Source organism: Periplaneta americana, chromosome 2 (assembly GCF_040183065.1).
Source record: "Periplaneta americana isolate PAMFEO1 chromosome 2, P.americana_PAMFEO1_priV1, whole genome shotgun sequence".
NCBI lineage: Eukaryota > Metazoa > Arthropoda > Insecta > Blattodea > Blattidae > Periplaneta > Periplaneta americana.
The window spans coordinates 28,931,496-28,946,595 of NC_091118.1; the positions used below are offsets into that span (position 1 = coordinate 28,931,496).

The window sequence follows — 15,100 nt, forward strand, 5'->3', positions numbered from 1 at the left end:
TAAGTTCGTTGTAACTTAGATTTTAGGCTATATGGCATTCAAAATACATTATTTAAAAGGGGGGTTATAAGGGGGTCTGAATTAAATAAATCGAAATATCTCGCTTATTATTGATTTTTGTGAAAAATGTTACATAACAAAAATTTCTTTAAAAATCATTTCCGATAAGTTTTATCCTTTGAAAAAGTTTGATAGGACTGATATTTAATGAGATAAATGAGTTTCAAAATTAAAATAACTGCCATCTAAGGCGGTGTAATGAAATAAACAAATGAATTCGTCTATAAGGGGCCTTGGTCAACAACAATCGAAAGCTATGAATCATAGCCTACAGAGAATGTTTCTGTGTTTGTATGAAGTAATATCGGAAGCTAAATTAACCGATTTGTGTAATTAATTATTATTTCACCATTGGAAAGTGTAGTTTCTCTACATGGACATAATGCTATAATGTTATTACAGTAACTTCTGAGTGAATTGAGGACAGGTAAGATTAAAATAGCTTCTTATGCACAAACAACTTGATAGGCTATTCTGTGTATTCGTTTCCTGTATTTCTTAAAATAATGTTTATCTCAGAGAATTAACGAACCACAAGAGTGTATTGATTTAGTATGCAGTAATAATATGTTAGCTTAGCATTCCATTATTTTATAATTTAACTATGCTCAATTGAATCGAGTTAAAATACATAAAATACATATGCATTAAATGCAATGCAAAAAAATTGGGTAATGAGCCAAGCAGATTATGTTGCGCTGTTGTAAAATAAAATTTGTTCCTCCTGAGATTCAAGAGCCCCCATAACAAATTAAAAACTTACTTATCGGTGTACATCCGTTATCAACACATTTTTATATAATATAATATAATATAATATAATATAATATAATATAATATAATATAACATAACATAACATAACATGACATGACATAACATAACATAACATAATATAATATAATATAATATAATATAATATAATATAATATAATATAATATAATATAATATAACATAATATAATATAATATAATTTAAGTTATTTAAGTTATTTGAAGGGTTCAGAACCATAGTGGCCCAAGCGCCATTTACTGAATACGTAGAAAACAAGGGTTAAAATTAAGTTATTATCATAATTCAATGGAAACATATAGCAAGTAAAATAAAGTATACACATTAAATCTAAATGATATGTCAGTCTTCATTAAAGTATGGATGCATGTAATAAAAATTAAGAAACATGTTAAAGGAATTGTCATTGCACCAAATGAGTGTCTCTGGATCAAAATGATCGCATTTTAATTATTTAAATACAATTTAAATTAAGTAAAATATTAAACGATTTATCCTTCTATCAAACACGAATCTTCCCTGGATCAAATGTCCTATTTTAATTATGTAATTACTTTATATTTATTTCTAACGGGTGCAGCGGAGCGCAAGGGTACGGCTAGTAAATAAATAAATAAATAAATAAATAAATAAATAAATAAATAAATAAATAAATAAATAAATAAATAAATAAATATCAAATTCTTCAAATTAATTTATTTGTTTTTTTTTTTTTTCATTCAGAATAAGCAATATATCTTTAAAGAACGGGCAGCGCAGAATTTTAACACAATTTATTAATTTGTTTCAATATATTTTGAATATGTCACGCTTAGTGACACTACCATGAGAACGTCAAAACCTGGGTAGGCCAAGAAAAAGTTTGATTCAGACTGTGACAATGTTATAATCATAGTTGCATAACAAAAGAACTGTCGCTTCCATAGCAACGTCGAGGAATTGTCGTTTCCACAGCAACGTTATTGCTTCATAATACTACTAAATCTTCAGTTTGTAGGCCGCTATAAATTTGCAGTGTATCTTTTTTGTGGATTGAAGTTATTATAAGCGTTAAAATTGTGATATTGAGGAAGACAGTGATGGCAGCTCTCTTGAGGTCGTTCGCTACCCGATGCGCGCTGTTGACGTTCCGGCGGGCGGCTGGACTGAGGCTTCAGACAACCGCTTCGGCGACAGAGGATGAAAACTTGCAGGACCTGATAAGCCAGTGCTCTGGAGAGGACAAGCTGACGACGGGGGTGGTGCTGGGGGTGTACCTGCCCTTGGGCGACCCCCTACTGTACCCTCCGAAGTTTACCAGTACGGCTGAGAAGTACAACGAGCGCACGAAAGGCATGCTGGAATACCTGCTGAAAGTGTCGGGGCCTGTCCCACAGCTGGGCGAGCCTAGGATATTCTACGACCTGGAGAAGGAGTTCGACCGAGTGGTAGTGGTGGGCCTGGGCCCCCAGTGCGCGGGGTACAACGACATGGAGGAACGCGAGGAAGAGAAAGAAGCCATTAGGTAGTATGCCCGCTCCCATTTGCATTGTATTTGCCTCGACATTGTGAATTTTCAGTCTTCTCTCAATTTCACGCGATAATTTTTTCCAATTTAACTTGTCCATTAGTAATTGTTCCTCAATACAGATTGTAGCCTGATTCGTTACGAATCGCTTTACACCACTGCGAACGTTCTATCGCTTCACATTCTAATTTGTCACCCCTCCAACTCAAAATCATGTTGGATACATTTATCCTTCGTCTGTCGATCGCCGTTTACTTCATTTGAATATGTCGTGTAGTTTAGAAATTATAGGCGCGACAAAACTGGCCTGAAAATGTGTCGGTGGACTTTCTGGGACCGAACTTATAGTAGGATTGCCAGGGCTCCCTATTTTACCCACATTTTCGCCAGTCTCTCGTCTCACGTATTTGATAATATTTCCTGCCGTAATTAATTTATTTATTTATCTAAATAGTAGCTATGAATAGTGCTATGAAAGTTATTCTAATTACATATTTTAAGTGATTGTAAGTGTAATCTACAATGACAAATTCTCATTAATTTTCAACCTGTTTCGTTAAGGGAAATTTCAATTGTAAAAGTTTCTGAATGAATACAAAGCAAATGGTAAGCATTAATAGTTCTATGAGATTCATTTTAAATTATTTTCACATATAGTTATACTGTATACAGAATGATTCACGAGGGCTTACCGCCACTTATGGAGCTTATTTCCGAAGACATTCTCAGCAAAAGATGTCATACAAACATTTGTCCTAATCTCAATATTTTCAGAGTTACACTAATTTGAAGTTGTTAAAAATACCTTTTTTTTTAGTTTTAAGGGTAAAAGAATATTCCAAATAAAGAATGAAATATTCAGAAGTATCATTTCTTTAATTGGCTAGTGTACTGAGGCTAAAAATGTGTTGTGAATTGCTTCGTACAGATTTTGTTTTTAAATTTTAACTAAAAATTACATCATTCTTATGCACTTATCACAACAATTATTGAAGAGTTCAGAGCCATAGCGGGCCAAGCGCCATTTATTAAAAACGGAGAAAGCAAGGGTTAAAGTTAAGTGAATACCATAGTTTAATGAAGATTGACATATTATTTAGTTTTAATGTATATTCTTTACATTACTTGCTATATGTTTCCATTGAATTATGGTAATAACTTCATTTTAACCCATGTTTTATACGGTTTTAGTAAATGGCGTTTGGCCCACTATGGTTATGAACCCTTCAATTGTTACAAGTCATACGACGTTAGGAACTTGATTTTTACAGTTTAATTCTGAATCATAATGTACTGTACAGTCTTAAATAATTTACAAGAGTGGCGTGATTTGTAATAATTGTTGTGATAAGCTCGTAAGAAAAATGTAATTTTGTGGTTAAAAAAAATCTGAAGGAAGCAACTATGGAATTCACAACACATTTTTAGCTTCAGAATACTAGTTAATTAAAGAAATGATACTCCTAAATAGTTCATTCTTTATCTGTAATATTCTTTTACCTTTAAAACTAAAGAATAATGGTATTTTACAAACAACTTCAAATTAATGTAACTCTGAAAATATTAAGATTAGGACAAATGTTTATATTACATTTTTTGGTCAAAATGTCTTTGGAAATGTGTTCCGTAAGTACTGGTAACTCCTCGTGAATCACCCTGTATAACATGCTCCTAAAGGTAAAACATGTCGATAATGTCTTGAAGGAACGATTTTGGCAGTTATTTCCAAAATGTCCAGTATTTTCAGTTTGAAACTCTGGAAATCCTAAGTTATAGATGTATTCATGTCAAAAATCTTTTTGTACACCCTGTACGGTTTGTATCGTCGTCGCAGGGTGGCGGCGGCTGTAGGCTGCAGAAAGCTGCAATCTCTGCGAACGCAGCGCATCCACGTGGAGGACTTCGGACACGCCGAGTCGGCGGCGGAAGGCGCGGCGCTGGCCGTGTGGCTGTACCAGGAGCTGAAGAGGCAGGACAGACGCCTGCACATGCCGCACCTCGAGCTCTTCCAGTCCTGCGACTTCACGGGCTGGCACATCGGGCTGGAGAAGGCGGCGGCCCAGAACCTGGCGCGGCACCTCGCCGAGGCAGCCACCAACCGCATGACGCCCACGATATTCGCGCACACGGCAGTCGAGGTGCTGTGCAAGTCCGGGGTCAACGTGGAGGTCAAGGTTCAAGGCTGGGCGGAGACGCAGAAGATGGGGGGCTTCCTAGCCGCCGCCAAGGGCTCCTGCGAGCCGCCCATCTTCCTGGAGATCAGCTACTACGGCACGTCGTACGACGAGAGGCCCGTGGTGCTCGTGGGCAAGGGCGTCACCTTCGACAGCGGCGGCCTGTGCCTCAAGACCCCCCACGGAATGCTGCACATGCGCGGTGACGTCACGGGGGCGGCGTGCGTGGTGGCGACGGTCCGGGCCGTGGCGCACCTGCAGCTGCCGATCAACATCCGGGGGCTGGTGCCCCTGTGCGAGAACATGCCGGGCTGCCTGGCCAGCAAGCCCGGGGACGTGGTGACGACCATGAGCGGCAAGCGCGTGCTGGTGCAGAACCCGGACTGCGAGGGCCGCCTCATGCTGGCGGACTCCCTCTACTACGCGCACAACTTCTGGCCGCGCTTCATGGTGGACGTCGGCACCATGACCATGGACGCCCGGCACTCCATGGGGTCCGCAGCCACCGTGGTGTTCACCAACTCTGACGCGCTGTGGGAGCAGATCCGGATGGCCGGGGTTCACACCGGGGACCGGCTGTGGCGCTTCCCTCTCTGGGATTACTACACCAAGCAGGTCTGAGTCCAATCAGTTTTTGCTTGGAGGGGCGGAAAGATTGTAAGGGAAGGCTCTATACGGGCTATTCCATCTCAAATCGACCGAAATATAGAGAAAATTGACTTTACAATTTCCAAATACAGTGAAACTTTTTTTGTACGTAGAGAACTGTGATACAATGCTTTCTGCAAAGTTTGAGGCATCAGAACTTCATAGTGTTTAAATTAAAAATATTTAAATTTATCGTATTTTCATAAAATTACAAACTTTAAACTGTTGTGGCTCCGAAACCCTTTCACCCAGTGATCAAAATCATGGTTTATTTTGATGCTGAGAAGTTAAAGTTTATATTAACATGTAAACAGTTTTTCTTACTTTTTATGGAAATGGAGAAATTTAGATTTTTCTTCATTAAGACGCTTTTCCCCCCGAAAAAAAATATTTTTAAAATATATGGTTAGATTCCGCATTGAAAGTACAAATAAACACTTATTTTTTACTGGTGCACCGTTGATAAGAAAGTATTGAAAATATCAAATAAAGAAAATAAATAGTACGCGCGTGAACTAACCAGCTGACTGTGAGACGGGAGCTAGCCTAGGCAAGCAAGGCCAGAAGACGTAAACACGTGGTGTTTCGTCTAGTAGCGCATGGCTGGACTAGTTTTCATAAACACAGGAGTGAAATGACGCCCAATGATCGCTTATCTTCATCTCTCGGCCAGTGCGTGCGGTACTGCGCCGTTCAAGTCTAGGCGTGTGAATATAATTTATTTAATACCCTCGAAACTTATTGCCGTGACATTAAGCAAACAATGCCGAATCCCTCTTAATAATGCAAGATTTTTTCTCAATATTTTTTACATTTTTACAAATGGGCAAAAAGCCTAAAAGTAAGTAAAATCAGATTATCTGTCTCCCTGTATACAATAAAAATAAGGATTACTTCTTATCATAACCTCCAAATGTCAGCTTCAAAATGAGCTCCCGTTCAATGTTCTGCAGTAAACGGTTCCAGAGTTCTGAGCGCTGAAAGAGGCTTGTTTTTATAAAATACGCTAAATTTGTCGCTCAATAGTACGAAAACCGTTTGACTTTCGATAGTATATTTTTGAAAATGCACTCCCCTCAGCACCTTGTATAAGTAGGGAAAAAATTAGAGTATTAAAAAAATGCGAGGTTTTTTACTGATCGATTTCATATGGAATAGCCCGTACGTAGTATATTGCGTGGCGTGCTTCCTCCCCATTTCCTCTGAAATGAACGATTTTCATACCATAAACTTGGGTAAACTTGACCGCTGAGGTAAATTTGACCATAAAACACAAAGATTTAAATCATTAGTCTATATCAAATGCACTGGGCATATTTTTCTTCTTCTTCTACTTCATGGAATTAGACCTTTGGCCTGTTTCCACATCAAGAGATCGAATCCCTCTGTCTTGTAATCAGACGTCTTAGTCTTCTTCTCCATTTAGGCTGATATTGAAGTAAAATCTGTGGGAGTCTAGTATGTGGCATTCTTTCTATATGTTATAACCTGTTGGTTTTTATTTGACGTATTCTCTCGTTTACATTGTTGTTTAGTCAACTGTCCGCAGAATGATCTGAATCTCGTGATACCAAGAAGGCACCACTTACGAGGCAATTAGGCCAGGAGATAATAGGGTAGTGTGTAATTATTACGTGCCATAGCGGGTTACACACTTTTTAGATAAAAAATATAACAAAGAAATTAGAACACAATGAAAAATATGTAATGAATCCTCTGATTGAGGTTCTGGCATTATATACCTCTATTATCAGGCAGTACATCTCACTTGATATGTGTCAGAGGAAGAACAATATTGTTTGTATACATATGAAGTCTGACTAGTGTAATATGTAGCTAGTCGGCGATGTATGCAATGGAGGGGGAAAGGAATTGGTCACCCTACCCCTTTATCTCCTGACCTAGTTGTCTCATAAATGGTGCCTCTTGGTGTCACTTGTGAGGTTCAGACCTGTCTTCGAACAGTTGACTAAACAACAAACAATAATAACAATAACAATAACAATAATTAATACACAACATTTAAAATTCCGATAATGTAAATTGTAAACAATTTTAATAACAACTCCCTTGACAAAATTCTGCTACTGAATGAAAGAATTTCCATGTGTCAGATACCCGCTTCAGTACCATTTTATCCCACTGACAAATAGTGCCAGTTCCGCCGGTCTGTCGGCCGGCCGGTCGTCCTTGAGAACTCCGTCCTTCAATTATCGCTTCCCTCCGGATCTCCGCATCCCTTCGTATACCTTCTCTACTACCTACGGTAGTACCACAGTTTAAGTATATACAGTTACGAAGCTTGAGTTGTTGAGGGTACTAGGAACAATAGACTGTGCCGGTACTATTTCGCATTGTCTGTGATGAGGCGATAGTAGCGATCCTAGTGGTTAGCAACTATCTATGGATGCATATTCCCTACGTATTGAGCTTCGTGACTGTACATACTAGACTGTGGTAGTACCGGAGATAACCGGTGGAGAGCTCTATTCGTATCTCCGATTCCTCCGCCAATTGTATTCGCTCCGCTGAGCAGCACTATTTTCAAGTACCGTAACATTGAATCAAAATCAGGAGTTATACTGCACACTGCCAACCGTAACTGATCACAAAGATGTCTGTCATTGCTTTCCACAGGTGTCCGCGAGTACGACGGTGGATTTGAAGAACGTGGGGCTGGGGCCTGGAGGCGGCGCCTGCAAGGCCGCGGCTTTCCTGCGCCAATTCGTGCCGTGTGGGGAGTGGATGCACCTGGACAACTTCGGCGTCATGATGTCCAACGGGATCGACGAGCCCTACCTGCGCCGGGGCATGTCTGGCCGCCCCACGCGAACCCTCATCGAGTTCATTTCGCAGCTCGTCTGCAAGCCCTGCCCCTGAGCCCTGCTACTGTCCCTGACCAAGCCTTTACGCAAGCACCTGCATCTGTTTAAGCTACTGTTAACACGCTTGTTTTGATGTACTCTTAAGAATAAACAGTGTCTATTTTCCTCCGTCACGGTACTGTTTGTTTTTACTGAGTCTGATCGCTGGATCCCTACTGACTTACTACTCTAGAATCATTTTCATTCGTATGACAGACTACTCACATTAGCAACATTCCTAATTCAAGGTATTTCCACAATTTAGTACATACAGTCACGAAGCTCAATAAGTAGGGAAAATGCATCCAATGACAGTTGAACTTTAGTTGCTAGCCACTAGGATCGCTACTATCGCCTCATCACAGATAATGAGCGTATTCCGAATCTCACCGGTGAGCAATCCGATGGCATCACTGTGTTCTGAATTCCACCGATGACGTCATTGATGCTCCACCGGTGTCGCCAACTTGCCATTAACTTGCAGAGGTGGTGGCAGTCTCCATCAGCCGCCATCAGTGAATCTGATTGGTTCTTGTATAGGACGGGAATTAGCAGACGAATAACATAGTGCACTGTTGTGTCATGGCGGTGTGTTCTGCTTTAGTTCTGCTGTACTTACTTACTTACAAATGGCTTTTAAGGAACCAGAAGGTTCATTGCCGCCCTCACATAAGCCCGCCAGCGGTCCCTATCCTGTGCAAGATTAATCCAGTCTCTATCATCATACCCCACCTCCCTCAAATCCATTTTAATATTATCCTCCCATCTACGTCTCGGCCTCCCTGAAGGTCTTTTTCCCTCCGGTCTCCCAACTAACACTCTATATGCATTTCTGGATTCGCCCATACTTGCTACATGCCCTGCCCATCTCAAACGTCTGGATTTTAAGTTCCTAATTATGTCAGGTGAAGAAAACAATGCGTGCAGTTCTGTGTTGTGTAACTTTCTCCATTCTCCTGTAACTTCATCCCGCTTAGCCCCAAATATTTTCCTAAGCTTTAGTTCTGCTGTATTGTTTGTAATGAGCACAACGTAAAAACAATATGTTAATGGCTTATGAGCGAACATGTCAACGGACCAGTTATTACTACCGGTTCAAGAAATAAATTGTTTATGCTATCTTTTCTTGAACGAGATGGGAGTACGAAAATTTTGCTAGCGTAGCATAGACAACAACTTGTACAGTCGCCATGACAGCCATCGATCCTTCCAGCAGTTTTGTTCCTTATTTCGCTGCAACGTGACGTCATTGATGCCACCGGACAGGTGAGATTCGGAATACGCTGAATGCGAAATAGTACCGGCACAATCTATTGTTCCTAATATTCTCAGTTGCTAACCGCTTGGAGCGTTGTATCATGAGAAATGCAAAACAACACCTCAAGCTTCGTGACTATATGTACTAGACTGTGGTATTTATGTTGTCGGGAGACGTACCGGTATGCCAGATCTACATGAAAAAGATGTCATTGTGATAATAATAATAATAATAATAATAATAATAATAATAATAATAATAATAATAATAATAATAGTGGGCCTAATTTATTTTCCATTACACAGTACAGTGTGTGGACATTAAAATTGAAATAGAAATATTTTAATAACATCAACATCGCTAAGCCTCTAATCCAGCTGACCGAGGAGAAACGACAATTCCAATGGACGGACGAGGCGGAGTCATCCTTCCAATCGCTGAAAGAGACGCTTTGCACTGTTTTTTTTAGTTGGTTATTTAACGACGCTGTATCAACTGCGTGGTTATTTAGCGTCGATGCGATTGGTGATAGCGAGATCGTATTTGGCGAGATGAGGCCGAGGATTCGTCATAGATTACATGACATTCACCTTACGGTTGGGGAAAACCTCGGAAAAAACGCAACCAGGTAATCAGCCTAAGCGGGGATCGAACCCGCGCCCGAGCGCAACTTCAGACCGGCAGGCAAGCGCCTTAACCGACTGAGCCATCTGCACTGTTCCTGTACTCGGATACCCCGTCCCTGGAAGGAAGTTCACGCTCGACACGGACGCTAGCAACATAGGCATCGGCCCCAAAAAAAAAATCACACAAATATGCACATTTTGTGGATCTCAGCCAAATCTAATTACTGAAAAGGCAGCATCACGAGCTCGCATTTTTTTTTTTCAGTACCGGTAGTTTTTTGCACATTTTTCGAAGTTGTCTTTATGATTAGCTACACTGGACAGTATTCCTAAACGAATACCTAGACAATCAAACACAACATGGAAATTTAATAACTGATTAGATTAATATCATTTTTAAAAATAAAGAAAAACTAGGCCTTTTAATAACATAATCATTTATATCCTTACATTAACAGTGGCCTTACAAGAAATAACAAAACATATACAGGGATAGGAACCTTACATTAACAAGGGGTGAGAATGAAATAGTCCTAAGCCACACAGACGAAGTTTTACAGGAGAGTCTAATGCTATTAGGTGCGGTATCATAATTTCTTCGGCGTATATTTACGTCATTTGTTGAATAAATGTTATAATATTCTACTAGTAGCTTCTTCTCATTTTCACCCCTTCAGTTACATGAAATAATAAAATATATACAAGTATATAAGAGTTTTTCTTAACTCAGTGGAGTAAAAAATAGAATAATATTAAAAAACAAAATCTACCAAACAAAGGTTCGTTGCAATATAATGATCAACTCACTTAATAAAGGATTATACATATTGTTAAAGAGAACTGGGGTTTGGTACTAGACCAGAGTTGCAGAACTGGGGAAGGAGGGGTGGAACTATGAGGAAAGAATTTGTTCCCCCTTGCTTAAAGTAATAGTTAATGAATATACAAATGCAGTGGTTATGTGGTCTACACCATCAGCCTGTTATGCAGTCGATCTGCGTTGAAATCCGATCAGATCTGAGATTTTTCATTGAAAAATTCATAGTGGCACTTGTGGCTGACAAAGTCGCAATTGGAGTTTTTTTCGGTGTTCCACCTGTTTCTAATCTGTATTATAGGCATGAACATTATTCCGGTCGATTCCATTTCATCATCATACTGTATGTTAATAGTACCACCAGCTCGAACGCATCCATGCATCCGGTGGCTGTTAAAAGAGAAGCATAGCTACTCTTATTGCATAAATAAATAGGCCTACTTCCTCTTCAAATCCATCGAGATTTTACTGTACGTCTACATTTCGGAATGTGACTACGCATTGATATATTGAAGACGACGAGAGTTTTACTGATGACATAATGTAAATTCGTTCACAAGGCTATATATATATATATATATATATATATATATATATATATATATATATATATATATATATATATAATATAATATCACACTCAGCAGTAAGTACATACACTATATGAAGTGCATAATCTGCAAGTACACTGATATCTTCATTCGTAGTACTGATTTTGCTAAGTAGACAAATCTACAGTATATGTTCTCCATTGCTTTATCCTATAACAGTTACGGCAAAATTTTAACAGTGTGTGTAATAATAATAATATTATTAAATGATTAGTAGACCACTTTATTTGTTAGTGAAATGATTTTACAAGTAGCTTTAATCTTGTGGCTACGTAGATAGTTTTCAAATTTCCCCCTTCTTTTTATAATCTGCTGTCGATTGTACTTTTCGATTGTGTACAAGATCGCCAATATTTTCTGGCTGAAATAGAAAATTAAAAAAGCGTTTCCTTTTTAAATACTAGCAAATATGCCTAATAATTAGCTGAAGATAGTTCTCATTGTAACTGAAACTCATTAAAACACATAGAAATTAGTTATTTCATCTCCTATGTTCCTTCCAGTAATAATTTTATATTAAAACTGTTGGTGACACTGTACATGAATATCAGCAATTTCCGAGAATTATTCGGGTGTGTACAAATTTGTATGAACTATGATTACTATCTGATCAAGAGGGCAAGAGGGCTAGGCCTCTTGATATCTGATGTTGCATTATTTGTGGCGTAGAGTAGACGAGTGTTGATAAGGGATTCTCAGTCGTTTAGGTGTTTGGAAACTGTAGGAGAAAATGGAACCAGAAGCGGAATCGTCAGCCTCCTCGTCAGAAGACGAATTGGATGCCTTGAAACCACCTTCATGGAAAACTAGAAATACAGCTGTCAAAATTATTGATATTACGAGTGCAGGTAGGCTAACAGAAATTATTGCTGATTTTAATATTGTAATATAGCTTGATTGACATGAAAGCACCAAAAATTAATAAAATTCAGAATAAATAGGGCATAGGCCTGTATAAACATGTAAGTTAGATACCGGTACAAAACTGTGCTGTTCTTTCGTACATAGGGTGCAATATTTTCTGTACCGGTACTAAAATACACCAAGACTTTAAAGAATGCTTTACAGGTATGTAAACAAATCTTCCCTACTTCGTCGAGATGGAAGGGACAGGCGGCAGTGAGAGTCAGCATACCTATTATAATTTCCGTGCCTTTCCTTACTGATCACAGAAAAAAAAAAAAAAAAAGAAGAGTTTTCGCAAGGTCGAATCTGTGACAGTTTAGGTTAGGTTAGTTTAGGCTTTGACTGTGCCTTGCATAATATTCACAATTGCCTAAGAATGTGGTCTTTCTTTCAAGGCATACGAGAAACCTAAACTAACCTAACCTGTCACTAATTCGACTTTATGAAAACTCGCCTTTTCTCTGTAAATCAGTAAGGAAACTCACAGAAATGAGATGTATGTACTTCCCCTTCTTGCCGCCTACCCTTTCCACCTCGCTCGAGCAATCTTGTCTGCTGAACCTCTCTACTGACCAGCACTTTCACAGCAACTTTTGACCCTTATTTTCGTGTGAAATTGACGTCGACACTAAATTTTTTGTTTTCGTATATGATACGTATGAATCGACTACAATCAATGATGTAAATACATTTGTTTCTTAACGTGGTAACGCTATCTTAAAAAATTACCCATATTTTTAAGTTTATAGCACATGATAGTCTAACATAAATATTTTCAACTTTTTTATCTCATAAAAGTACGTGCCATACTTGTAACTTACAAATAACATATATCAGACATCACTCCTATTTCAAGATTACACTAGTCATTGCTAAGTGTAGCTGAATATTAGTAGTGTTACACTAAAATTTAAGGATCATCTATACATTCCAGTTTTGGATCCGTTTTAAGTTCATGTAAAATGTTCTGCTTGGCATGTACTTTTTTATTACACATTTGTATTGCAATGGCTTTTAAGGAACCTGGAGGTTCATTGCCGCCCTCACATAAACCTGCCATTGGTCCCTATCCTGAACAACATTAGTCCAGTCCCTAGCAACATATCCCACCTGCCTCAAATCCATTTTAATATTATTCTCCCATCTACGTCTCGGCCTCCTCAAAGGCCTTTTCCCCTCAAGTCTTCTAATACCCATATATACATTTTTGGATTCACCCACACGTGCTATATGCCCTACCCATCTCAAACATCTGGATTTAATGTTCCTAATTATGTTAGGTGAAAATACAATGCATGCAGTTTTGCACTGTGTAACTTTCTTCATTCTCCTATAACTTTATCACTCTTATTATACAGACTGTACTGTAAGTAATGTCATTAATTCCAGGGCGTTATTCTATGAGGTATTTAAAAAAAAAAAAGTTCAATACAATTTTGCTCGTTTCCAGTGGCGTAGCGTCAATGTAAGCTAAAAAGCTTAACTTCCCCAGTTAATAATAATTTCATAATAAACCTGCAGTTTATGAAGAAAATTATTTATTAATTTTAATATAATTTATATTTACGCGTTAAATATTGTGATGCGGCAGCTCAGGATGATTTGTGATGCAGCAGTAAACAAGAAGCCTGCACACACCAGCTTCCAAGCAGACCGGTTTCTTCTGTGTAGTCGACCTGGTTGGCAAGTTGGTATAGCGCTGGCCTTCTATGCCCAAGGTTGCGGGTTCGATCCCGGGCCAGGTCGATGGCATTTAAGTGTGCTTAAATGCGACAGGCTCATGTCAGTAGATTTACTGGCATGTAAAAGAACTCCTGCGGGACAAAATTCCGGCACATCCGGCGACGCTGATATAACCTCTGCAGTTGCGAGCGTCGTTAAATAAACCATAACATTTTTTAACATCTTCTGTGTAATCCACCCTGCAGATTTTCCATCCCTTTCTACCTAAGCTACCCTAGTCGCAAGGCTCGCAAAGAAGCTAGCTTTAACATTTAAAATAAGTAGTTTCCGAGTTATCCCTTTTCGTCAGTTGTTTTCAGTTGAAGTGTTAGTGTGCACTGTGGCTGATATAATAAATAATGAGTGAAATAACAGTTCCTGACACTAATTTACTTGAATTTTTTTAGGACAATTGTATTATCAAAACTGACTTACGAACAAAAGTGTGATTTAAAAAACAAATGACCGACTCCCTTGCTGTGAATGAAGGACACAACCAAAAGACAGACGCATACTTACGTAATGATACTAATATTGTGATTTCTCTAAGTATGACAGGGAGTGAGCTAATGTTATACGTATACGTGTCTATTTGTTAAGAGATATGTGTAAACCGTGAAATCATATTTTACTATGTATCATTTGAGGTCATGCCTTATTGGTGTTACTTCCGATGTTCCAACCAATCTTCGACTGCTGACTTGAAATTGACTACTATTTATTTTAAGACTGTATTTTTGTAATACGTTTTCTCATATTTCATGAAAGACAACTTGAGTTAGCTTCCCTGGTCAAAATTTCATGTTACGCCACTGCTCGTTTCTGCTTTGTTTCCGAGATAAAAATGGTTTTATTTGAAATACTTCATAGCGTGTTTTGGGAAAGCCATTGTATGCTCAATCAGTTTAAGAGAACAGTGTATTATGATAATAAATTTTTGAAAGAATTTTAGGTTTATATTCTTTAAATGTGCAGAAATTTGGTCCGAACAAATGTAACTTTGAAAAATTCTTTTGCAAAACGAAAAGTTACATTTGTTGAGATGAAATTTCTGCACATTTAAAGGCCAAAACTAAAATTCTTTCAATCGCTTATTATCATTTATAACACACTTAC

At 38.5% G+C, this 15,100-nt stretch overlaps 2 protein-coding genes across 3 annotated transcripts in view; both read left to right on the top strand.

The window, feature by feature from the left end:
* Nucleotides 1–1,599: 1,599 nt before the first annotated feature.
* On the top strand, nt 1,600–8,195 carry LOC138691358 (cytosol aminopeptidase-like). The gene is made up of 3 exons (XM_069813265.1): nt 1,600–2,355; nt 4,193–5,147; nt 7,818–8,195. Exons 1-3 carry the CDS (start codon nt 1,931–1,933, stop codon nt 8,058–8,060), a joined length of 1,623 nt encoding a protein of 540 aa, XP_069669366.1. The 5' UTR covers nt 1,600–1,930; the 3' UTR covers nt 8,061–8,195.
* Nucleotides 8,196–11,915: 3,720 nt separating this feature from the next.
* The window catches only part of LOC138691366 (uncharacterized), a 29,045-nt gene continuing 25,860 nt past the window's right edge, over nt 11,916–15,100 (top strand). For both annotated transcript variants that reach the window (XM_069813281.1, XM_069813274.1), the window contains exon 1: nt 11,916–12,204. In XM_069813281.1, coding sequence (XP_069669382.1) covers nt 12,087–12,204 — 118 coding nt within the window. In that variant the 5' untranslated portion in view covers nt 11,916–12,086. The remainder of the gene's footprint in view (nt 12,205–15,100) is intronic.